At 38.3% G+C, this 27,016-nt stretch overlaps 1 protein-coding gene across 4 annotated transcripts; it reads left to right on the top strand.

The window, feature by feature from the left end:
- Window positions 1-1,399: 1,399 nt before the first annotated feature.
- Window positions 1,400-27,005, top strand: ogdhb (oxoglutarate dehydrogenase b). 4 transcript variants are annotated; one of them, XM_079408627.1, is made up of 24 exons: window positions 1,400-1,553; window positions 2,433-2,795; window positions 4,307-4,495; window positions 6,168-6,270; window positions 8,193-8,237; window positions 9,896-10,011; window positions 10,113-10,267; window positions 10,516-10,662; window positions 11,345-11,435; window positions 14,756-14,935; window positions 15,296-15,424; window positions 15,970-16,149; window positions 16,243-16,395; window positions 17,598-17,700; window positions 17,814-17,942; window positions 18,245-18,395; window positions 18,477-18,604; window positions 18,725-18,903; window positions 18,991-19,062; window positions 19,154-19,279; window positions 19,703-19,775; window positions 19,868-20,031; window positions 20,230-20,384; window positions 26,066-27,005. In XM_079408627.1, the coding sequence occupies exons 2-24, from the start codon at window positions 2,562-2,564 to the stop codon at window positions 26,178-26,180; spliced, it is 3,117 nt and encodes a 1,038-aa protein (XP_079264753.1). In that variant the 5' UTR covers window positions 1,400-1,553; window positions 2,433-2,561; the 3' UTR covers window positions 26,181-27,005. The 4 variants fall into 4 exon arrangements, with proteins under 4 accessions (XP_079264753.1, XP_079264754.1, XP_079264755.1 ...); XM_079408628.1 differs by lacking the exon at window positions 8,193-8,237 and having other exon boundaries at window positions 1,416-1,553; XM_079408629.1 differs by lacking the exons at window positions 6,168-6,270; window positions 8,193-8,237 and adding an exon at window positions 5,856-5,949 and having other exon boundaries at window positions 1,418-1,553.
- Window positions 27,006-27,016: the final 11 nt, after the last annotated feature.

The following is a 27,016-nucleotide window of genomic DNA, read 5'->3' as shown; positions in this document are numbered from 1 at the left end:
GGCATGAGTGGGGGTCGTCATGTGACACATAGCAGCCGCAGTGGCCCCTCACTGCAGAACAAAGATCCAGGGGGCGGTGTTGGATCCACATCTAGGGGGTGGAGATGGGTAGGTTTAAGGGTGGAGATCAGGGTGGAGATGGGTGGGTTTAGGGATCAGGGGGTGGATATCAGGGTGGAGATGGGTGGGTTTAAGGGTGGAGATCAGGGTGGAGATGGGTAGGTTTAAGGGTGGAGATCAGGGTGGAGATGGGTGGGTTTAGGGATCAGGGGGTGGAGATGGGTAGGTTTAAGGGTGGAGATCAGGGTGGAGATTGGTGGGTTTAGGGATCAGGGGGTGGAGATGGGTAGGTTTAGGTGTATATAAGGTGGGAGGAGTTGGATCTGGATCCAACCTCGCCCCCTGGATCTTGTGTTCTGCAGTGAGGACCATCTCACAATAGCACTTATGTTCTTGTTTTATTTTATTTTAATTTTTTCCTTTTTATTCGAAACATTCCCAAACGCATTAACTATGAAATATCTAAATTCTCATCTTTATTGATTATGTTAGTTGATCTATAGTGGGCGATGGTCAAAGTAGCCTAATAATGTGGCCTATTAACTATGCATACAAACCTGTCTGTTTACTTAAGTAACAGATATGGGTGTCATGCCATAACAGTTTTAATACAACTGACTTTATATTTAATTTGAATTTAACATTGAAAGTTAATGTGAATAAAAACATTGTAAGTTTGGCAACTTATCAAAACACTTTCATTGTACAGAAAGAGAGCAAAGAATATTTTCACTGACAGTAGAGTTCAAGCACTCTCAAAACTCCCATTAAAATCACTGAAGCTGTTTACACTGTGAAATTAATATATTAAATACAGATTCATACACACATCTGCTCTTTGTTGTTTCTGATGGGAGAATTCTCCAGAAAGAGGTATTCAGTCAGCCAGCAAGTAAAGAAAACACCAGCATTTTAGCGATGATTCATCTGAACACCTCTGATTGGTCATAAGCTCAACAGCATCGTGTGTGATTGGTTATAATGCAGTGCTGTCTCTGGCTCAGTAAACGCATATTTGAATTTAGCAGCTAATGATATGAAGCATTTATAGAAAATATGGAAAATATTATTTTTAATTTGGAAGCATCCACTTGGCTCAAAAACCCTTTGAATAGGCATGACGCCTCTGCTCAGATTCCAGATGTTCAAATAGTTGCATCTCAGTCAAATATTATCCTATCATAACAAACCATACATCAATGGAAAGCTTATTTATTCAGCTTTTAGTTGATTTTGATGGCTTATGACTGGTTTTGTGCTCCAGGGTCACAAATGGCATTTTCCTAATAAGGAAGCGTAATGTATTGATCTTTTCACAAAATGTGCTGAAAAAGCTCATGACGTCGTGCGAGCTCGTGACGCGGAGCTGGTGCTCGCGCTGCCTAGAAACGAGCGACTCGTCTATCTTCCAGCTCCTGACACTTCACTGTTTCCTTTTAATTTTTGTGTTGTATGACATTAACCTGCACTATACAAGATCTCCTGCTCTGAGAGTAAGTATCTGAATCGCTTGTATCTATGTTTTCGCAGCTCTTTTGATTTGAATGGTTCTGTCAGTGAGGCATTAGCGTGTCATTTCTGCATCTGTCATCAACCTTACCGGTACTGAGGAGAAAACTCTGTAATTAGACACAGCTAATGCTGTATTTATTGTTAAAGCGGCATAATATGCCATTGTATTATCTTTCCCTGAGGCATGGGCAGTTTAAACGCACGTTTGATGGTTTAATAGAGAGTTTAGGTATTAGCTCGTGTTAGCTGAAGCTAGCCGGTACTGTCCGTTACTCATGAGACCTTCACTGCTGCCAAGATTTTAAACTCTTATTTTAAATTATTAGCGACTCTGTTCATTTCTCTTTTTTTATCTCGTTAAGAAAAGCCTTTTTTATGCACCTATACTATAGTCATGAAAAGTTGACATCAGCAATTCATTACTATAAGAAACATTTATGTACTTATCTCTGTAACACACTGTTGAAAAATTTAATGTCATGTATCATGCTCGACAATGTTTTGGTATTCAGTGATTTACTGTACACACAAAACAGGTTCAGCAACCCTGATGCAAGTGAACTTCTTATTGCAGAAATGCCGGCTGTTTTGAGATATGGATGTCATTTAGAGTATTTAAGCGTTTAAAATACATATAATCAATCTTTATCATAAAATTAAAGGACAGCTCACACGTGCAACTGTCTCAGGCTTGGGAAGAATTCTTTGCATGACTTCTGATCAAAACAGAACTGTAGGACAGGCTCAAAAACATGCTATTCATTCCTAAATATTTACTGTTGCCACATATCAATTCATATTATTTATTGACATGCTTCATCTGGTGTTTCTTTCCGTTTCCTGGGACTTTAATCGAATAGACCTTGGTCGGAGGAGTAGGAGGACAAGCACCTTTATTAAAGGAACACATCCAGGATCTGTTGGATTCAGTGGAGCTTTAGGTCTCGTGGCTGGTTTGGAGAGGCGGTGGAGCTGGTTTAAAGACTGCGATGCATCGCTTAAGGACTTGCGCTGCACGGCTACGGCCGCTCACAGCTTCTCAGAACGCTTCAAGTTTCTCACAACAGAGGACAGCGGTGACGCCCGGGGCCCTAAGGACGTTTCAGCCCTTTAGGTGCTATGCAGCCCCTGTCGCCGCTGAGCCTTTTCTCAATGGGACGAGCTCCAACTATGTGGAAGAGATGTACTACGCATGGCTGGAGAACCCAAAGAGTGTGCACAAGGTAAGATGCCGGCTCCCAGCATAGAGGATTTTGTGACAAAATCCTGGCTTTATTGCTGCTATACCAAAGTTATGATGCATAAATTCCATGTGAAATCAAAATTTTCTAAAATCTCGACATCTGCCCTATATTCTTCTTGACAGGTTCATGTAAGAGTTACCAATGTCTTGATTTTTCTAAATGAAATGTCAGATTTTTTTTAATTAATCATTTGATTCAGTTCACAAGCCAGTTAGAATGATTATTTTTTTTAACTGAACTGAATAGGTTTTCTAGTAAACTGCAAAGGAACTTCTGTGCTCTCCAAGGTTATGCTTGAGGACATCCGTTTCATAATGTGACTTTGTTTCCCCTCTCAGACAGTAAGCTTAGCTTTGCAGGGCTGTTATGTAAGACTTTTCTGTTCCATTTCACATGCCCTTGTGTGGTTTCCAGGGTGTTTTCAAACTGGAACTAAATGTCTTCTGAGAAACTGATGAATGTATCATACTGAAACATGCTAAGTTAAGTGTAGTGGTCAAACTTGCTTTGTTACCCTTTCATTTAGTTTTGTATCTTTTTTTTATTTCTTTGAACAACACACTTAAGCATACCTTTAGATGAACACCCTATACTGTCTGTATATACATTTTATATATTACTATACATATTTATACACATTTATATTACTTTTTTTGTAATTAGCTTTAACTATTTTGACTTTGGAGAATTTCACTCGTCATGAGCCACAGAAAAAGTACATAAGTGAATCTTCAAATGGGCAGCGAGAGATGAAAGTACAAAATACAGACTATTGTGGGCAGAAAGTACATAACCCCTAAATAAATAACAACATTTTTGTGAAAAGTTATGAAGGAAGTGTGTAATAAAGTTTCACTACAGTTGAGACTTCCCTCCTGTGCCCTGCTGCGAGATGATACGGCATCGGCTCTCTCAATTTAACACACTGAGCTCTTTAGCTCCTCAAAGCCTATTAGACATTTATCAGGTTAGTATGAGGTCCTGTGTGATGTGTCATTGAATCACAGTGACCTGATATGTAGGTAAGTAAGCCCTCATGAGCAGAACAAGGTCAGACGTGGTCTAGGGTTCAAATTGCTGTTCTTTTCTGTCCCTGCATGAACCTAAAGCTTTGCAGATGATTGCATCAAAAGACTTTGGTTATGCAACCGAACATCCAGCTTATCCAGTGAAGTTTTGCTGCTCGGAAAAGCAGTACTGAAGTTTGACCCCTTCCCACAGTTTACTCAGATGTGACCACAGTTCCCATCTGTATTGGAGACTTTGGAAGATGATGCAAAGTAGATTCAGATTCCTGTGTGATGATGCAAGACACCAATACTGCTGGTTGACAGCTGTTTTATCTTTATGAACCAGATTAACTTGTGTACGTCATTGGATGTATTTTAACAAATTAAAAGGAATCTTTTTTTCAGATGTATTCTGTGCACAGCACTTTTAAGTATTGTTATTATTCTCCTACTGTGATTTCTTTGCTCCTTTCTCAACAGTCTTGGGACATCTTCTTCCGTAATGCCAATGCAGGCGCTCCCCCTGGCTCTGCCTACCAAAGCCCACCTCCAGTGGGGTTGAGTCTCTCGGGACTTTCTCAGGCCCAGGCACTGGTTGGAGCTCAGCCTAATGTGGAAAAACTAGTGGAAGACCATCTTGCCGTGCAGTCCCTCATCCGTGCCTACCAGGTATGAAGGCTAAAATGTTAATTTCACAAAGGAGGTTGGAGGAGAGGACTCTACTGCTGCTGTTTTCCCATCATCTTATTGTTGTACTAATAATAAATCCAGTATTTATAGTACCGTTCAAAAGTTTGGGATCAATAAGATTTTATTTTTTAATGAATGTGAAATTTAATCCAGTTTAGGATGCATTAAATTGATTGGTAGTGTCAAAGACATTTTAATGTTACAAAAGATTTCTACTTTAAATAAATGCTTTTCTTTTAAACTTTCTATTCATTAAAAATCCTGAAAAAAAAAAAATTAAAAAATGTAAAATCAAAACTGTTTTCAACATTGTTAATAATTGGAAATGTTTCTTGAACAACAAATCAGCATATTAGAATAATTTCTGAAGGATCATGTGACACTGAAGACTAGAGTAATGATCCTGAAAATTCAGTTTTGCGTCACATTAATAAATTATGTTTTAAAATATATTAAAATGGAAAACATATTATTTTAATAATATGTCACAATATTTACTGCGTTTTTTTTATTCAAATAAATACAGCCTTGGTGAGCATGCCAGACTTCTTTCAAAAATATATAAAAAAATAAATCTTACCAACCCCAGATTTAGAATATTAGTGCACATTGATATTTACATTTACATTTAGTTATTTGGCAGACGCTTTTATCCAAAGCGACTTACAAATGTGGACAATGGAAGCAATCAAAATCAACTAAAGAGCAACGATATGCAAGTGGTATAACAAGTCTCAGTTAGCCTAACGCAGTACACGTAGCAAGTTTTTTTTTTCTCAGATAGATTAGAGAAAGAATAGAGCAAGCTAGTGTTAGAGGCCTTTTTGTTTTTGTTAATTGTATATTAAATAAAAGAAACAGATAGAATACAAAAAGATTAGAAAAGCTAGTGTTAGTTGTTGTTGTTTTTTTAAAGAGAACAAGCAGTAAATTAATAGAGTGCAAGTCTAATATGATGTTATTTCATTGTTTTGATGACTTCACTACCGTTCCTTTTTGCTGGTAGTATACTGCCTAAATATAGTGCCCTTCCTTCCAAACTTTCCAAGTTTCAGTCATATATTACTGTTATAATACATTGGATAAAGTAGATGAGGACCTTATATTATCCTCATTCCTCATACAAGAGGATATTTTCGACACATAATCATTACAAATCTCCACAGAATTGATTTAAATATATCTTTTCCCCTGGCATATTTTTAAAATTGATTATCTTGGCTAATTTGATTAATTAAAATGCAAGGACCATTTGAATATAAAATATAAGTGCCTTAATAAAGTTAATCTGTGATTGCGCTCCTCTGTTAGCTTGTAAGTGCTGTTGCCTTGTTCACAGGTCAGAGGTCATCATATAGCCAAACTCGACCCTTTGGGCATCAGTTGTGTAAATTTTGACAATGCCCCGCTTACTATCTGGTCACATCAGTCCGGTGAGAACTGCTTGTGGTGTTCAGTGTGATTGGGAGCATGCTCATCCAGTGTGTTAACATTGCTGTGTGTCCTTCTGTCATCTCTCTGGTGGTTTTCACACTCGCTCTGTCCCAATCTTACCTCCTTAACTGTCCAAACTGTTCTTTGGAGTTACTATCCTACCTTCTCCTCTTTTTCTTTTTCTATCTGTATGTCTTTTTTCTGGAACTCCCTGCAGATTCGGGGGCACCATGTTGCACAGCTGGATCCTCTGGGAATTATGGATGCAGATCTTGATTCGTGCGTCCCGGCAGATATAATCACATCCTCTGATAAACTTGGTGAGGTTTTGATCAGGCGTTGGAGAATGATTGAATCTTTTAATGTGGCATTGCTTATTTTTGTGCTTTCCTCCCTTACCTGGAGCATGCATGTAGTCCAGACCTGTTTGGATATTTGCAATGGGTAAAATTCAAACACATCCAGCAGTGAGTGTTGTTTGTGTGCAGGTTCAACATAGTATAAACATTGCTTGGGAAATGGGTGATATTGGAGACGATGGCCTTGTTTCAAACCTAGCTGCCACTGATCAGTTGATTGCAATATTGCAGTAGACAGCTCAATACTCTTAATAAGTCCTAATATACACATAGCACACACAAACATTAAATTAAATTGCATGTATAAAAATTCCATAAAAAGTCTCTTCTGCTCACCAAGACTGCATTAATTTGATCAAAAATACAGTAAAAGCAGTAATATTGTGTACTATTTTTACAATTAAAAATAACTGTTTTCTATTTGAATATATACTAAAGTGTAAGTTACTTGTGATCAAATAAATCATTACATCATTACTCCAGAAACAAAACTGTTGTATAATATTTTTGTGGAAACCATGATACATTGTCTTCAGTATTCTTTGATAAATAGAAAGTTAAAAAAATATATATATATTTTTAGAACATTAAAAATGTCACTTTTGATCAATTTAATGCATCCTTCCTGAAATCATTAAGCCAAAAAATGGTGCCAAATTAAGTTTTTGATCAGAGCCTATCAGTTTGTACATTATCCCTGGATTTGCCCATTGTAAATGTATCCTAATGTCTTTGTACCCATCACTCTTTTCCTCAGAAGTGTCTGCTTGTCAGTTTAGAAATACTTCTCTCATCTAGTGTCATGTTGTAGTTCCTCTTTCTCTCTGCAGATTGGCATTTTCATATCCTCTCACAGTGGCTCTGTTATTGCACTGGTATGCCTAGGCTATAGGACTTTCTGAATGCTGTGAATAGCAGTTGCTTTATTTCTCATTGTGCACATACCGTTTGTAGAGTTTTATCTGCACACACATTCAGCATGGATGATTAGAAACCTTTAGCAAGAGACAAGCCACACCCACACAGTCAGCATGCTCAACAACTTGGGAAATGTGAACCATCAGAATGCTCTAGACAAACTCAAAATAGCTCATCAAATGTTTTGATTCCTGATCTTCAGGTTCCTTTTGTCATGAACATTTGTAAACGAGATGGTGTGATTGATTTCATTTATTATTTATTTATTTATTTATTTCACAAAAAAGGGGCAGTGTACATTAATCAACATTCATGAATGTAAATGTACCCAAATTAGCCCGAAGGCTAGTTTTCATTGGTAGTCGCTTTGCCAGATGTTATTAAGCCGAAAAACTAGAGACAGAAATGAAACAAAGAAAGATTCATTACACACCCTGCAAAGAAACATTTCCTAGTCAGTATTTTTGTTTGGTTTTTACAGTATAAATATCTAAGCACCCATAAAAAGAGATGCATTTACGGAATATCTTGAATTAAATTACTAGAAAATGTTCACGTTTTAAGCAGAATCCTTAGTATCATCCAGATTCTAATTTTCAGCATACCAAATGGCTTTGCTCAATCTGATCAGTTCCTCCTAATGGCAAAGCTTGATATTTTAGAACCTTTTTTTTATTAATGGCAGGCTGATTGTCATTGAGCTTCCAATACTAGTGAGCTGTCAGTCTAGTGTATTGACAGTCGGGTTTCAAAGTGCACTACAGTATATGCGGTGAGTGAGTTTTCCAGCCCTGCATTGTTCTGTGTTTCATTCAGTGGAAATGCTTTGCTCAGTGCTTTTTCTCAGAACACCTCACAGGTTCAGTTCTTTTCAGGTCATGAAATGGTACAACCATTAAAACAAAAATAGGTTTGTAACACTGGGGCATTAACTTTTTTTAATGTAATGCTTTTTGACTCCTCAGATGCAGCTGTTTTTAAAGCCCGTCTGTCTCACCTTACAGCTGGAGGTATGAGGACTAGTTAGTGCAATTTAATAGCATTTTTTTAGAAGCTCCCAGAAGTTCCCTGATCAAAAACAGTGATTAAATCAACTTGAAGTGTTGCGTAGTTAAAAGGAGAGCCTTGCTGTCTTTTTTAGTATACAGTGGACCCCATGTCCTTCATTTTGCATGTCCAAACATTGTTCTTGGGCCTAGTTTTATAAGGCTGTTAGTGAACACTTAAGCATACTTTTTCCAAACTGTTTATATCAGTGTTGTTGTTATTATTAACCAAATCAAGCTAAAACCACGATAATAAAAAAAATAATAATAAAATGTAAATGTTATATGAAAAACTTTGAAAAATGAAAATGGTAATATTGCTTTGGTAACTTAAAATCAGTTTGACTTGAAGTACTAAAATTTAAAGCTAAAAAATTAAATGAAATAGAAATATTTTTAAAATAATAATAAAAATGACAAAAGTGCATCTCTTAAACTAAAAGCTAATTTAAAATATTAATAAATACTATAATAAAATACAAACAAAACTAAAATAACTAAAATTGAGACGTAATTGGAAATGTCCTCAACTCTTTGCAGAAATACATTTATATAACTCCACGTGGCATTCTCGCAGGAGACCCAGCTGGCATATGTGGCGATTTCCCTCATTAACCTTGCCTAGGGTCTGTTTCTTACATAATGTCCTCATCCTCACAGAATGTCAGATTTGGCATCAGAACTCAGGATTGAGGCTGTGACATGCTGTTAGACTCTCCCAAAGTTACCCTTGATGGATTCCAGTTTATAGTGGTGCTGTTTTAATAGATTTATCACTGTTGTGAAAAAAATTGAACTTCAGTGTCCCATTTGTGCTACAGACATGAATGAAAAAGTGTAAATTATGCGACTCTTGATTTTTAAGACATCAGATTTATGATTCCCACAGATCTACATTAAAGGATGTGGTCTAGAGACCGAAATATCACTTTTGACTTGACAAGACTTGTTATTTGTGCTTACATTCTCAGTTTGGTCTTTCTCCTTTCAGTTTTGTTATCATGTTTAGTTTAGTTTAGCATAATCTTGTTTTACTGGTGTTGCAGGAATGTTATCATGTTTGCTTGCCTGCAGGGTTGAGGTACATTTGTTCATGTATGTTGTGTAGATAAGTAAACAGGAACAACTCATGATGCACATTGTGAAGGAACGCCATGTTTCAGCACATCTTGAGATCAGAGGTCAGAGAAAACTGGTATGCGAGATTTTAGTCTACGTTTCTGCTTTGTGGAATACACTCACATGTTGCTCATTAATCAATGAGAAAAGAGTTCAAACATGCGTTATGACTAACAAGTTGCCATATGTAGCATCATATGCATGCATTCCCTGTGGCACTGGTGGACTGGGCTGGAATAGATCTGTTTTCACCCTCATCTTCCTTTTTCCTCTGCTTATACTGTACTGTTGGCTTAGCTTTTTCTTTGCATGTGCTTGAATGTGCTCTTATTTGCACTTTAAAAATATGAATAAACTACAAATAATAAATTGTTACACATCCCTGCTTGTTCTAACGCAGTTCCATTTTTCCTCTGTGTTTATGTGTCGGTCGGATCCACTGTGGTGTTTCGCTTGCCCTTCTTGGCCTTTCCCCATCCATGTGTTTGCATGTCTGCTGCCAGGCTTCTATGGACTGGAAGAAGCGGATCTGGATAAAGTATTCCGGCTTCCTACCACAACCTTTATTGGGGGAAGTGAAAGTGCCCTTACTCTCAGGGAAATCATCCGGCGTTTAGAGGTACATAACCACCAACAAGATAACAAGATAAGTTTTCTTTCCGCTGTTGAACTATACCAATTGGTTGATTTGCATGACTTCTGTCTTGCTGCACTATGCAGATGGCCTACTGTCAGCACATCGGTGTGGAGTTCATGTTCATCAATGACCTGCAGCAGTGTCAGTGGATCAGACAGAGGTTTGAGAAGCCGGGAGTGATGCAGTTTACTCTGGACGAGAAAAGGACGCTACTGGCCCGTATGATCCGCTCAACCAGGTCTGTCCATGCCATAGTTTTCTGTATACCTGAATGCATTATTTGCCATTCAAATAATTTAAGCAAAACCCTTCACAAAACGGAAATGAATTCATACATCCACTAATATTGACACCAAGGAAAGGGAATCAGTTTTGTCAAACAAATCACTTACATCATTTGTTTTCAGATGACACTTGCTTTGATATCTTGTTATTTAATGCAATAACATTCTTTTTATTTTGTGAATGTTTTTGTAATGCTGCCAGGTTTGAGGAGTTCTTGCAGAGGAAGTGGTCATCAGAGAAACGTTTTGGCCTAGAGGGATGCGAGTCTCTCATTCCTGCACTCAAAACCATCATCGACAGATCTAGTGAGAACGGAGTGGAGAGCGTTATCATGGGAATGCCACACAGGTAGAGGAACAACCGACTGTACAATAGATCTGTCCCCTAATAGTCGACTTTTACGAATGACTAAGTCACAGAAAAATAAAAGCAATCCACAGGAAGTGGCAAAGTCACGTAGTCCATGACGGACAGATCGTTAACGGCTGGTCTATGAGGTAATACAGTACTCAGGCAGGACATCCAAATGATCGCCTATCAATCATCGACCTCAAATATGGCTTATCATCTGAATAAATGTGCGCTATTCAAGTGTCTGGAAGCTGAATAGTAGCGCTCACTGCAGGACAGATGGAGGCGCTGGTGCAGTCACTTGCTCTTAAAATACTATGTCATTTTTGGTCATAAATATAAGAGTAATACATCTTTCGAATCTGCAAAGACTCTGTTTATTTATGTGAACTCACAAGAACACATATTCGTAATCATTACTTCTGCGGTTTGCTGTGGCAAGCTTTATGTGTGTGCTTGAGCGCTTATCAGGCTATGTAGGCAATTAAAGGCTCATTATCATGATTTGAATGGTATATTAATAAACGTGTGATTATTCGACTAATGCTTAAAATGAACAACTCCTAGTCAACCAGAAAAATCTTTAGTCGAGGGCAGCCCTACTGCACAATGTATGCTGGTTAATGAAGTATATATGTAGGGCCATTGAAACATGTCTGAATTATCTGCTCTCTATCAGAGGCCGTCTGAACGTACTTGCTAATGTGATCCGTAAGGAGCTGGAGCAGATCTTCTGCCAGTTTGATTCAAAGCTGGAAGCTGCAGATGAGGTGAGCAGCTCTTTCAAGCAACCTTCATTTCCTTCAGCACTAGTTCCTTGTTCAGCTCAGTATACAGATTACAAAACACATTTTTCAGTTTTCACATAAATAAAAAGCCAGATCTACTTTTTTTGAGGACCAAGGACCCATCTCAGCAATTCTTCCACAAAAATGACCTCGGTTTTGAAGACATTCAAATACTGGTGTGACTTTCTAACATTTGCAGATAAGGTTGTAACCATAAGATATAAGTTAAATGCATATGGCGGCACACGCATTCTGAAAGAAGTGCAAGCTACTTTAAACTGTATGCTTCTCAGAATCCAGTATACATCACGCAATTCAGAAGACTTTTTTTTTTCATTTTTATGTGTTTACATCTTACTTTTTTTCCTGCTAAGGAATAAAAAAATAAAAAAGGTAGCACCTTTTATCTCATAATTCTGAATTTATTTGATTCCTTTTTTTTTTTACTTTTTTTTTATACATTTTTATTTTTAAGTTTGTTTCACAATTCCGCCACAGGATGTAAAAAAAGGTAACTGTGAGTTTATATCTCACATTTTCTCTAAATTTTAAATGGTCAGAAATTGGACATAAAAAATCTGTTACCTTTTTTTTATCCAGTGGCAGAAACAAGCTTCCATAATTACCGACCTATAGGCAAAAACTCAAATCTTCGAAGCCTGTATTAAGAACTGTTAAGAGATGGACTAATGAAGCAGAGCAAGATTTAAAAGCTTGTTTTGATCTCACTGATTGGAGTGTTTTTGAAGCCGCTGCCACCGATCTGGATGAACTCACAGAGACTGTAACATCATATATCAGTTTCTGTGAGGATATATGCATCCCCACCAGGACATTCTTATCATTCAATAATGATAAACCGTGGTTTACTGGGAAACTCAAACAACTTTGTCAGGCCAAAGAGGACGCTTACAGAAGTGGGGATAAAATCTTGTATAACCAGGCCAGGAACAGACTAACAAAGGAGATCAGAGTGGCTAAAAAGAACTACTCTGAGAAGTTGGAAAAAGAACTTTCAGCCAACGATCCGGCGTCGGTATGGACTGGTCTGAGGAACATCACCATGTACAAGACACCACCCCCACAGTCTGTGGAGAATCAACAACTGGCTGACGATCTCAATGTGTTCTACTGCAGATTTGAAAAGGCCAGACTGACACCCAGCACCCGCTCTGATCTGCACTTCACACATTCACCTTCCCCCCCTGCAACCCCCCTTACTCCCTCCCCCACCATTCTACCTGCGTTTAAAGTCTGTGTAGAGGATGTGAACCGGGTCTTCAGAAAACAGAAATCTAGGAAAGCTTCAGGACCAGACGGTATTTCACCTGCCTGTCTAAAAGTCTGTGCTGACCAATTGGCCCCCATCTTTACACAAATCTTCAACAGATCTCTGGAGCTGTGTGAAGTTCCCCGCTGCTTCAAACGCTCCACCATCATTCCCGTCCCCAAAAAGCCCAAAATCACTGGACTTAATGACTACAGACCTGTCGCACTCACGTCTGTGGTCATGAAGTCACTTGAGAGACTGGTCCTGGCCTACCTGAAGGACATCACTAGACCCTTGCTGGATCCTCTTCAGTTTGCCTACAGAGCAAACAGGTCTGTGGATGACGCTGTCAATATGGGACTGCATTACATCCTGCAACACCTCGACAAACCTGGGAATTATGCAAGGATCTTATTTGTGGACTTCAGCTCGGCCTTCAATACCATCATACCTGACCTTCTCTCAGACAAACTGAGACAGCTCTCTGTGCCCTCCTCCATCTGTCAGTGGATCACCAGCTTCCTGACAGACAGGCAGCAGCTAGTGAGGCTGGGCAAACTCACATCCAGGACTCTCACCATCAGCACTGGCGCCCCTCAGGGTTGCGTTCTCTCCCCACTGCTCTTCTCGCTCTACACGAATGACTGCACATCAAAGGACCCCTCTGTCAAGCTCCTGAAGTTTGCGGACGACACTACAGTCATAGGCCTCATCAAGGACGGTGACGAGTCTGCTTACAGACAGGAGGTTGAGCAGCTGGCTGTCTGGTGCAGCCTTAACAACCTGGAGCTGAACACGCTCAAAACTGTGGAGATGATAGTGGACTTCAGGAGAAACCCCCCTGCTCTCCCCCACTCACCATCATGAACAGCACTGTGACTTCAGTAGAGTCATTCAGATTCCTGGGCACCACCATCTCCCAGGACCTGAAGTGGGACAATCACATTGACTCTATTGCGAAAAAGGCCCAGCAGAGGCTGTATTTCCTCCGCCAGCTAAGGAAGTTCAACCTGCCTCAGGAGCTGCTGAAACAGTTCTACTCTGCAATCATCGAGTCTGTCCTATGTTCTTCTATAACTGTTTGGTTTGGTTCAGCTACCAAAACAGACATCAGAAGACTACAACGGACAGTTAGGACTGCTGAGAGGATTATCGGTGCCCCTCTGCCCAGCCTCCAAGAACTTTACACCTCCAGAGTGAGGAAAAGGGCTAAGAAAGTCACTCTGGACCCCTCACACCCAGCTCACTCTCTCTTTGTACTGTTGCCCTCTGGCCGGCGCTACAGATCACTGAGCACCAGAACAGCCAGACACAAGAACAGTTTTTTCCCCCAGGCCGTATCCCACCTGAACAACACATAACACACCCCGGTACTGTACATCTGTAAATAACCCATCAAACCGTCATCTGTACATAGGACACATGCACATTCACAGTTCTGTCTATGGTCATGTCTCTTTTCTGTATATTTTTATTTTTATTACTATTGTTATCCTTAATTATTGTATATTCTCTTCATTAGTGTTCTTTATCACCTTAATTATATGTTGTCTGCACTATGTTTGTACTTTCTGTACTGGAAGCTCATAACACCAAGACAAATTCCTTGTGTGTGCAAACACACTTGGCAATAAAGCTCTTTCTGATTCTGATTCTGATTCTGATTCTGATAATTATGATGTAACTTAAAAACAAATTCATGGTTGAATTGTTCACAGTAACATGCATTTCGGAAATAGGTTGAATTTTCATTTCACAACAACTTTAAAATGAAAGTGATAATATTTAACAAATATTGCAAATCTGGCACAACCGGTGCAGTGAAACATTCAGTACTGTAATTGTGGTTTATGTAATTAGCTCTGCACACAATCCATGGTGACGTGCTTTTTGTGAAAACAGGTGTCCTTTTCCACATGTCTGGGAACTATGAACTATGTAGTATATCTAATGTTCCTTTCATTTAAACAAAGGATCTTGACATTCCAGTTCTGTTCATGTTTCAGTTTCTCTTTGTGACTTTTTTCTTTAGGGCTCAGGTGATGTGAAGTATCATCTGGGTATGTACCACAGACGGATCAACCGGGTCACTGATCGCCACATCACTCTGTCTCTGATGGCCAATCCTTCACACCTGGAGGCAGTGGACCCTGTAGTGCAGGGCAAGACCAAGGCAGAGCAGTTCTACTGCGGTGACTCTGACGGCAAGAGGGTGTGTGAACTGCCCTCGTGGTTCTAGCATGTGTGCTTATGTTATTAAACTTGAGTGTTTCTCTTAAAGACCCCATGAAACCGCATTATTTTGTAGATTTCTAGTGCAGGTATCAGCTTAAAGTTTACTTTATCAAGTAGTACACTAGTATATAGATGACCTCAAAGTTATAGACATGGACTGTAACTTTTGTAAAGTGAAGTACAAATCAAGAGGCCTATATCCAAAGATTAAACAGTTCCCTCAAAGACAAATGTGTCATCGGTTGTATTATGTAAACAGTCTTAAATCATCTTTTGTGCTCAGACAACAAGACATGATTGACATGGTGTCACTAAGACTGTGTCCTTGTGTCTAAAGGTGATGTCCATCTTATTGCATGGAGATGCAGCCTTCGCAGGTCAGGGTATCGTCTATGAGACATTCCACCTGAGTGACCTGCCGTCTTACACCACACATGGCACTATTCACGTGGTCGTAAACAACCAGGTCTGTTTCTCACAGCAGGGAACTTCTTTGAATTGGTTATACACTACAGTTCAAAAGTTTGTCTGTAAGATTTTAATTTTTTTTTTTTTTTTTTTTTTTTGAAGTCTGTTATGCTTACCAGGCTGGATGTATTTGATCAAAAATACAGTAAAAACACTAATATTGTGAAATATTATTACAATTAATATCTCTTTTCTGTTTATCATATGTTAAAATGTAATTTATTCCTGTGATGTCAGTGCTGAATTTTTTAGCATTGTTATTCTAGTCTTCAGTCACATGATCCTTCAGAAATCATTCTAATATGCTGATTTGCAGTTCAAGGTATAGGTATATAAGTTGTATAATTTATTATTTTGTACAAATATAATTTCATGATCACTTGTCCTGAAATGATAGTTAACGTTCTTTGCTTTTGAAGAGAAAATATGTGGTTAAAATGGTTCATGAATTTATCAAAATGGTTGAAACTGCCATATAAGTTTTTTTTTTTAGGGAAATATTTGCATTTATTTACATTTATTTTTTTGTTCCCCTCTCTTTAGATTGGCTTCACTACTGACCCTCGGATGGCGCGCTCCTCACCGTATCCCACAGACGTGGCCAGAGTGGTCAATGCTCCCATCTTTCATGTTAATGCAGACGATCCTGAGGCTGTGATGTATGTGTGTAAGGTGGCTGCAGAATGGAGAGCCACCTTTCATAAAGATGTGGTGGTTGATCTGGTAGGGGAGCACGTTTTTTTAAGTGGGAATGTTTGCAACTGTGTGTCAAACGTGATTTAGGTGTTGACTCTGGTGTTCTCCTTTGTGTTGTAGGTGAGCTACAGACGGAACGGCCACAACGAGATGGACGAGCCAATGTTTACGCAACCACTAATGTACAAACAGATAAAGAAACAGAAACCTGTTCTGCAGAAATATGCTGAAAAGCTCATTGCAGAAGGAGCTGTAAGCAGACAGGAATATGAGGTCAGATTAACCAAATAGTACTCCTAAAATGAATATGTACACTGACATTCAAAAGTTTGGGGTCAGAAAGATATTTTTTTTTTAAAGAAATTAATAATTTTATTCACCAAGAATAGATCAAAGTGATCAGAAGTGACAGAAATCTTGTGTAACATTATAAATGTTTTTACCATTTTTAATAAATGCTGTTTTGTAGTATTTCACAATATTACCGTTTTTACTGTATTTTGGCCAAAACATAACAGACTTTAACATTAAAAAATCTGACAGACCCCAAACTTTTGATCGGTAGTTGGAGTTACAATAATAGGAAACATTGACAATAGTTGTCAAATACTTTCTTACTTAAAGGGGTCATCGGATCCAAAATTCACTTTTCAAGTTGTTTGAACATAAATTTGTGTTAGAAGTGTGTCTACACATCCATCCTATAATGATAAAAATCCACCCAGTGATTTAAAAAAACAAATCCCTATTTTAAAATCCCCTTTCTCAAATCAGGCTATTCTGAGGTTCCTGTCAGAATGACGTAGTTCTGGACTGATCACACCCACCATAGTTGATTGACAAGGCCGTCTTACCTTAGACCCGCCCTGAGTAAGCTATCATCCGTCCACCATTGTGTCGACTCCGGTGCAGGGGAAGACAAGCGTTTCCGATTAAGCGATTGAGGTGTTCTGTTGTTGGATGTAATAATGAATATAGCAGTCGTCAGTTACTCCCGACATCTGACCCGCTGAAGATGCTGAGGATTAAGGTTACTTTAGTTTTGAAGGGAATGTGCCGCTCCCAATCTGCCTAAATGCATATTATGTTCGCGCGAATCATTCGTGATCCAGCTTCATCTACAGAAGAAGTGAGTATAAGGGTTTTTTATGAACCTTTGCAAATCACCTTTTCTAATAATGTGCTAGTTAGCCAGTGTCGCGGCTGAAGTTTTACGTCTGCTCGTCACTCCACGGAAGAAGTCATTTGCATTTAAAGCAACATGGACTAAAAAAAACAGCTTGTTGAAAATAGGCTATTTTGACAGGGGAAAAAAAGGTGTTTTTTTACACTTCCATTGAGAACTTTTAACCAAAATATGTTATAGACTTTTAATTAAGACCCTAAGGAATCATATCAACTTGTGGAAAATGGGCATCCGATGACCTCTTTAAATGACTTGAATATTTGCAAATGTTGCCTGTCTGTCCTTGTAGGAGGAAATTTCCAAGTATGACAAAATCTGTGAGGAGGCGTACACTCATTCTAAAGATGAGAAGATCTTGCACATCAAGCACTGGCTTGACTCACCTTGGCCAGGTGGGTGTGTGTGTGTTTGTGTTGATGTACAATGTCTCCAAACTGAGACACTTTTACATGTGTGTATTTGCTCTGAAATGTACTTGACTTGAAATTTGTGCTTAACTCTACAGGTTTCTTCACTCTGGAAGGTCAACCCAAAAGTATGAGCTGTCCATCTACTGGTCTTAATGAAGAAGTGCTTAGTCACATTGGTCAGGTGGCTTCCTCTGTGCCTGTGGAGGATTTCACTATCCATGGAGGTAACTTTTCACTCTCATTCCTGCATACACCTGCACACAATTATGAAAAGGCTAATGGCCTGTACCCAAAGTCATTTCTGAAGCATGTTGGGAACCAGCTATATCTTCAGTTCCTATCTACTTGAATGCAGAAATACGGAAATCTTCAAAATAAGCTTGTGTTTCAAAAACTTAGAAATCACCAATAAATCTGCCAACCATTCTATCATAAAGTTGCTTGTTTGGCTCGAACACAGTGTAAAAATATATATTTTTTTGGCTTGAGCCAGCATCTGTACTCATTCTATCCGTCTTCTTCTAAGGTCTCACCCGTATCCTAAAGGGTAGGGCTACTATGGTGCAGAACCGCTCAGTGGACTGGGCTCTGGGAGAATACATGGCCTTTGGTTCTCTTCTAAAGGAAGGCATTCATGTGCGTCTCAGTGGTCAGGATGTGGAGAGAGGGACCTTCAGGTAAGAACAGCTGCATCTCATGCTCCTGAATGAACTTGATTTGGAAGCAACTCCATAGTCTACCTTTTTATCCTTATACAGTCATCGGCACCATGTGCTACACGATCAGAACGTTGACAAACGGACTTGCATTCCCATGAACTACATCGACTCGAACCAGGCTCCATATACCGTGTGCAACAGCTCCCTGTCAGAATACGGGGTTCTTGGTGGGTATAAACCAAATGAACTGTGGATAGATGCTGTCTGTCAAACAAACACAGAAGAAGCTGCACATTATATGCCCACTGAACAAGCATATCCTCAGGTCTGTGTCTCATTGTGTGCAGGTTTTGAGCTTGGCTTTGCCATGGCGAGTCCTAACGCTCTAGTGCTCTGGGAGGCTCAGTTTGGAGACTTTCATAACACAGCTCAGTGCATCATCGACCAGTTCATCTCCCCCGGCCAGGCCAAGTGGGTCCGACAGAACGGCATCGTGCTGCTGCTACCTCATGGCATGGAGGGCATGGTGAGGTCTTTTCATCTTAAATCCACCTCTGAGCTTCCATCTTCTCATCTGCTCCCTTTTTCATTACTTTCTTGATGATCTTTTCAGGGACCAGAGCACTCCTCCGCCCGTCCAGAGAGATTCCTGCAGATGTGCAATGATGACCCTGACGTTTTCCCAGTAAATCTCTGGCTTTTTTAAGCATGAATATTTTAACCGAACACAATATTTACAATGAATATCGGTCTTAATACTCATTTGTTTGACGCAGAAAATCACAGAGGACTTTGCAGTCCGGCAGCTTTATGACTGTAACTGGATTGTGGTGAACTGCTCCACTCCTGGAAATTACTTCCATGTTCTTCGGAGGCAGATCCTTCTGCCCTTCAGAAAGCCTGTAAGAGACATTTCACTCTGTTCATGATCTCTACAGGTTTCCCGCACCACAAAAAAAAATTAAATATCAGGGAATTTTAAAATTGCTTTTCAGTTCTTGAAATCATGGATTATTCGTGGAAAATGATATATTTGCTATGGAAATTTGAGTTTTTTTTTTTTTCTAAAATATTTAATTTAATATCTATTGTACTTGCAATGTCCAATTTTTGACTAAATCCTTCTTTTTAAGTAGCTTTTCAATGATTTACTGAAAATGGGTTACACATTGTTTTTGAATGGATTCATTAGCAAATCCATGTAAATATTTTTTACAAATCCTGGACATAGAAAAGTCATGAAAATGTATTGGTCAGATATTGTGGGACTCTGTAGTTAACTTATGGTTTCATGACGTTTTAATCTTTCCTTCTATTTGCTCTAGCTCATTATCTTCACGCCTAAATCACTGCTACGGCACCCAGAGGCCAAGTCAAGTTTTGACGACATGTTACCAGGTTTGTCCACTTGAAATCTTGGCAATCCTTTGTCATACAATGTCCCGCTATAGCATTTTTAGTAATGTTCAGGTGTGTTCTGGTTTGATTAGATACACACTTCAGACGTCTCATTCCTGAAGAGGGAAGTGCATCACAGAATTCAGCTGGAGTGAAGCGTCTCATCTTCTGCACAGGAAAAGTTTATTATGACCTCACCAAAGAACGAAAGACCAGAGGCCTGGAGGACACAGTGGCTATCAGCCGCGTTGAGCAGGTACCTGCATACGCTTTTATTCCTAAAATTATTAAATGGGCCGTTTTCTGTATTTACTTCTCCATAATAAGAATGTTCATTATACTAGTCCAGCTTTCTTTCCTGACCATTATACACCACGTTATAATTTTCGCTTCATGCCTGTACCCTAGTAGTTAAAAAGATGTGTTTGATGACTTTAAATGCATTATTGTCCAGCTTTCTCCATTCCCGTTTGACCTGGTGAAAGCCGAGGCAGAGAAGTATCCACAGGCTCAGCTGCTGTGGTGCCAGGAAGAGCATAAGAATCAAGGCTACTACGATTATGTCAAGCCACGCATCAGCAGAACCTTCAACAACACCCGTCCCGTTTGGTAACTCATGTCTTTAAATTCACCTTTAGAATGAATCGCACAAAATCTCTCAAGAACTAGATTACATTTTCCTCCAAAATTAAAATAATTATATTTGGCTTAAAGAAAAAAGTCACGTGTCAAGTAAAATTGCATTGCATTACATTACTTATTTTTTTTGCATTACATTTATATATTATAGGGCCCTATGAAAACACAGACGGAATCGCGGAATCCAGTCATAAAAATGGAATTTACTGTATAACACGGAATGTTACAGAATTTGTCAAACTCTAAATTAATCAAAAGTAGGTCATTACACTTAAATCAAATTGAGATATGGACTAGTATCTGTAAAACCACTGTAGTATCTAGTAAGCCACAAAAAGACTATTTAAATATGAATCCTGCACGTTCTGTGTGTCTCTGTTCTGAATCAATGGCGCAGACGCTTGGTTTCGTTTACTACACACATACTGAAGTGCATGACGTTCGCAGTGATTTCAGCGTCTGCCGCCTCAATATATCAGAATCAGAATGAGCTTTATTGGCCAAGTATGTTTATACATACAAGGAATTTGTTGTAGTGACAGAAGCTCCACAGTGCAACAGAAAGACAGCAACAGGACAGGACACAGATAATAAAATAATAGTATACAAATATCCAAATAGGCAATGTACAAAGCAGCAAAAACACAATATATAATATAGACAACTATGTATGTACAGGTCAAGTATGTGCAAATTAGAAATGAGAAATAAAAATAAAATAAGTGAGTGTGGTGAATGGATAATGTATTATAGTTGTGTGTTCCACGTTTATTATTGAGTGTTCATGAGATGGATTGCCTGAGGGAAGAAACTGTTCCTGTGTCTGGTCGTTCTGGTGCTTAGAGCTCTGTAGCATCAACCAGACAGTAACAGTTCAAAGAGGGAGTGTGCTGGATGTGAGGGGTCCAGAGTGATTTTACCAGCCCTTTTGCTCACTCTGGATAAGTACAGTTCTTGGAGAGTGGGGAGGGTTGTACCAATGATTCGCTCAGCAGTCCGGACTACTCTCTGTAGTCTTCTGAGGTCAGATTTGGTAGCTGAGCTGAACCAGACAGTTATTGAGGTGCAGAGGATAGATTCAATGATGGCAGAGTAGAACTGTTTCAGTAAGTCCTGTGGCAGGTTGAACTTCCTCAGCTGGCGATGAAAGTCCACTGCAGTCACAGTGCTGTTCATGATGGTGAGAGGGGGGAGAGCAGGGGGCTTTCTCCTGAAGTCCATGATCATCTCCACAGTTTTGATTTGAGTAAAACTAGCGTCATATCACAGAACACAGAAATTTAAAGGTATTCATGCCAACCTGTCAAAATAAAAGTTCGGTTTAACCTGAAGATATTGTGCCAGAAATATATTACTATTGCTCAGTAGAATGTATGTAATACTACTACTTCTACAAAAATTATTAAAACTTTATTTTTAAGGAATAATCACACATTTCCTCTATGTTTTAATGTTAATTGTAAATCCCATTTGTCCAAAAATGAAAAGTTATTAAATGTTTAATATAATATTTAATACAAAAAGTTTAATTTTCACTAATTCAAATATAAATTAATGTTTTATGCCTTCATTTGAAGGCCAGAAAAATTTAAATACACAACACAGAATTTCTGAGGAAAAAATGTTTCATAAGGCTATTATAAGAATAAATGTGAAAAAATGTAATTGTTTTTATGCATTCGAATGATTAGACATGCTAAAACACAGAATTTGATAACAATAAAACATATGTGAGAAAAAAAAATTCATAGGGCTCTAAGCATATAGTTTTGATTAAACTTTTAATAAATTGATGTGAAATTGTATAAGTTTCATGATTTTAACTAATTAGACATTTTTGATTAATAAAAAAATAATTTAACCATTAAAAAGCAGTCCAGAAAAATAAGCAGAATTTGGGGAAAAAAATTAAAACGGATTTCATGCAAAAGCCTCTAAGTGCCGTCTGAAATTTTCTTCTAAAATGATCTTTTTTTATTAGGATCCTATGTGTAGGTTCAGTAATTTCACATTAATGGCAATGAACTCTTCATATATAAATATAAATATACATTTATTAGAAATTTTAATTAAAGCTTAAGGTCTGCACTTCAATTTCAATTGAAATGTAATTGAAGTGGCCCTATATATACTTATTTATATGTATATAGACTTTAAGCTTTAATTCAAGGGGTTGAACAAAAATATAATACAAAGATTAGAAATTACAACCATTTTTATACACAGTTCCCCATTTTAAGACTGAAACTCATGGACATCACCAGAGACTGGGTTTCCTCATTGGTGATGCTTTGCCAGGCCTTTACTACTTCAGTTGTTGTTTGTGGGTCTCTCTGCATTTAGTTTTGTCTTCAGCAAGTGAAATGTAGCTCAATTAGGTTGAGATCAGGAGATTGACTCGGCCATTGCAGAATAATCCACTTTTTTTACCTCCAAAAACTCCTGGGTTGCTTTTGCTGTATGTTTTGGGTCATCATCCATTTGTATTATGAAGCACAGTCCAATCAACTTTGCTGCATTTGACTGAATCTGGGCAGAGAGTATATCCCTGTACACTTCAGAATTCTTCCGGCTGCTTCTGTCTTCGGTCTCATCATCACTAAACACCAGTAACCCAGAGCCACTGGAAGCCATGCTCATGCCATCACACTGCTCCATGTTTCACAGATGATGCTGTATGCTTTGATCATGAGCTGCTCCAAGCCTTCGCCATACTTTTTCTTGCTGCCATTCTGGTGCAGATTGATCTTAATTTCAGCCGTCCAAAGAATGCTTTTCCAGAAGTGGTCAGGTTTTTTTAGATAGTTTTTTGGCAAAGTCTAATCTGGCCTTGTTTGCATCTTGTGGTGAAGCCTCTGTATTTGCTCTGGTGAAGTCTTCTCTTGATTGTAGACTTTGACAGAGACACGTCTGCCTCCTGGAGTCTGTTCTTCTCTTGGCTGGATGTTGTGAAAGGGTTTTTCTTTATCATGGAGACGATTCTCCGATCATCCACCACTGTTGTGCTTCGAGGACGTCCAGGTCTTTTTATGTTGCTGAGCTCACCAGTGTGTTCTTTGTTTCTCAGAATGAACCAAACTGTTAATTTGGCCACTCCGAATGTCCCTGCTATCTCTCTGATGGATTTGTTTTGTTTTTGAAACCTAACAATTGTCTGTTTCACCTGTATGGAGACATCCTTTGACATGATGTGGGTTCACAGTAACAGCTGCCAAACTCAAATAGCACACTTAGAATCAACTCCAGACCTTTTACCTGATTAACTGATGTAGAAATAACGAAGGATTAGCCCACATCTGGCTTTTGATGAAATGGCTTTTGAATCAGCTGTCCAATTACTTATGGTCCCTTGAAAAAGGGGGGAGATGCATATTAAAGAGCTGTAATTCCTTAACTTTAACCTCCAATTGTGATGAGAATACCCTCAAATTAAAGATCAGAGTATGCACTTTAAGCCGTATTCATTATATACAGGTACATCTAAAAAAAATTAGAATATCGTGAAAAAGATCATTTTTTCTTATAACTTGTTTCAAAAAGTGAAACTTTCATATATTTTAGATTCATTACATGTAAAGTAAAAGTCTTCAAAAGTTTTTTGTTTTAATTTTGATTAGAGCTTACAGCTCATGAAAGTCAAAAATCAGTATCTCAAAATATTAGAATATTTACATTTGAGTTTCAAGAGGGTAAGTCACAGAGGGTCATTACTGAAAGGTGTGGCTGTTTACAGAGTGCTGTATCAAAGCATATTAAATGCAAAGTTGACGAAGGAAGAAATTGGGTAGGAAAAGGTGCACAAGCAACAGGGATGACCGCAAGCTTGATACTGTCGAGCAAAGCTGATTCAATCACTTGGGAGAGTTTCACAAGGAGTGGACTGAAGCTGGAGTCAGTGCATCAAGAGTCACCACGCTCCGACGTCTTCAGGAAAAGAGCTACCAAGCCACTCCTGGTCCAAAGTCGTCTTTTCAAATGAAAGTAAATTTTGCATTTCATTTGGAAATCAAGGTCCCAGAGTCTGGAGGAAGAGTGGAGAGGCACAGAATCCATGTTGCTTGAAGTCCAGTGGGAAGTTTCCACAGTCAGTGATGATTTGGGGTGCCATGTCTTCTGCTGGTGTTGGTCCACTGTGTTTTCTGAAGTCCACAGTCAACGCAGCCGTCTACCAGGAGATTTTAGAGCACTTCATGCTTCCTTCTGCTAACAAGCTTTATGGAGATGCTGATTTCATTTTCCAGCAGGACTTGGCACCTGCCCACACTGCCAAAGGTACCAAAAGCTGGAATTCATGCAAAAGGAGGCCCAACCAAGTATTGAGCACATAGAAATTAACATACTTTTCAGAAGCCTGACATTTCTGTTTAAAATGTCCTTTTTTTATTGATCTTATGTAATATCCTAATTTTCTGAGACACTGAATTTTGAGTTTTCATTATCTGTAAGCCATAATCATCAAAATTGAAATATTTCACTTTCTGAAATGAGTGACAAAAAATATTGACCTTTTTCATGATATTCAAATTTTTTGAGATGTACCTGTAACTAACTTGAATATGTTTTGGTCAACAGCTAAAATAATAAAAATTGTGCCTGTCTCCAAATATATATGGACCTAACTATATATATATATAAGTGCTATTAATCGATTAAAAAATGTAATCGCACATTTCTTTCTGAAATTAATCGTGATTAATCCTACCTAACATTAAAGTTTTTACATATACTGTTGTATTGCAATATTTTCACATTCAATCTTCAAATTAATGTACAAATATTTTTAAAATGTTTAATGGCTTTTTTTAATGACTGAAGGCATGTATCACTGATACTACTGATGTCTCTAGGAAATAGTCCCCCCCCCCCCCTAATATTTAACCATTGACTAGTCATTCAACTTTGTAGTATAATTAAGAGCTATCAATTTTAGACTTTAAAAATAACTTCTAATTTGTGAACTTAAAACAATCTTCACATAAACCCATTATAATAAATGTCATATTTACCTGTGCCCTTCAGCAAGTTAGAAATAAACAGAAACTGAATGAAGTTATCAAACACTAATTTCTAAATTAAATATTGATGAATCCTTAAAGTTATAAAAGTTATTGATTTCCCCTTTTTTCATTTATTTTTTGATTAACAGACTTCACAGCAGCTGGGTTATTAGGTTTTTTGATTGTTATTACTTTAATAGCTGCCGCTGCTGAACGTAAAGCAGATCTGACACTCATTCTTAAGTGACTCATAAATAAGGCCTTTTATTTTATGTCCTGAAGAGAGTGTTTCTGCTTGCAGCTTAATCTCAGCTTATTGTTTTTTTATTATATTGTAACTACAATACTATACTATATAGTAGCTTTACTATATAAAGCTACTATATACAATAAAAGATAATGCTATTATAATATAATACAGTATTATAATAATCACATATATATAGTTTTTAAACATTTATCAAATTTTATTATTTTTGTTTGTTTGTTTACTTTGGGGTGACCTCATGCTATGCATTCATGCAATAGTATTTGTACCCAATTATCACTAATGCATGTAAGCCATGTAATAATGCATGTAAGACCTCATTTGTAAGTCACTTTGGATAAATGAAAACACACACTCACATTTATATTTACATGTTTTCTTCTCAGGTACGCCGGCCGAGAGCCTGCAGCTGCCCCCGCCACAGGCAACAAGAAGGCTCATCTTGTGGAGCTGGAGCGGTTCTTGGACACAGCCTTCAACCCACATGCCTTCCAGGACTAGTCCTAAGCACCTCGCCTCATCCACTCCCTTCATTTCCATCCCTCCGTCCCTCGTTTTTCAGGAAACTCACATCCAGCTGTTAGCGTTAGAAGGAAGGTTGGCAGCTAGGAATCTCCTGACCAAAACACAGTTTTGCTTTGCACTGTACAGTAGGTATGAGAGGGCTATCTATGCAGGTTTACTGAAAGGATGCAAGCTTTTAGCAACTACATGGTATCAATTTACATGCATGTGTCTCTAAGGCATGTCGATGATGGTTTTATTAGAGCCTTAAAGTGACATGCATCTTAAACTAGAGGTTTCCCCTTAAAAATACAAATAAAATGTAATTTTGAATACGCACAAAATAATGGACAACAGCGCAAGAAAATGTTTGCACCGTCCGTTACTGGTGTTGGCATGGACGTCTCTCAGAAATGAGACCTGTTGAAAAGTCATGATAGCATGAGGGCTTTAAAGGGAATGCATTGAAATTTATGCATTTTTAAATTATTGTGAAAAAGGAACTAGTTAGCCTGCTTGCGTTTAGCAGTTTTATAATATAGCAGGATATCGTTCATCCTCTTCTTCATCACTCCCATTCACCCTCTAAGCACTCGGTGCCAAATTATAATGGACTTCAGTAGGAGAATTCAAGGACTGATAGCTGAAACAATCATTTTATCTTGTAATTTAAAAAATCAATAAACTGAGATTAAGCTGCAAGCAGAAACACTCTCTTCAGGACATAAAATAAAAGGACTTATTTATTTTCTTAGGTTTATGTTTATTCCAGACTACTGTTATAATGCTTCATTCAATAAAAGCATCTCAGTTTGTTCTGTTTGCTTGTTTGT

This window comes from Barbus barbus (assembly GCF_936440315.1).
Source record: "Barbus barbus genome assembly, chromosome: 45".
Classification (NCBI taxonomy): domain Eukaryota; kingdom Metazoa; phylum Chordata; class Actinopteri; order Cypriniformes; family Cyprinidae; genus Barbus; species Barbus barbus.
This window is presented reverse-complemented; position numbering and strand designations above follow the sequence as displayed.

Excerpts from the sequence above, each read along its gene's own strand:
- ogdhb (XM_079408627.1), top strand. The coding sequence starts at position 2,562 with ATGCATCGCTTAAGGACTTGCGCTGCACGGCTACGGCCGCTCACAGCT. Across the intron at positions 8,238-9,895 it reads GTCTCACCTTACAGCTGGAG|GCTTCTATGGACTGGAAGAA; the intron begins GTATGAGGACTA and ends GTCTGCTGCCAG. Across the intron at positions 20,385-26,065 it reads AACAACACCCGTCCCGTTTG|GTACGCCGGCCGAGAGCCTG; the intron begins GTAACTCATGTC and ends TTTTCTTCTCAG.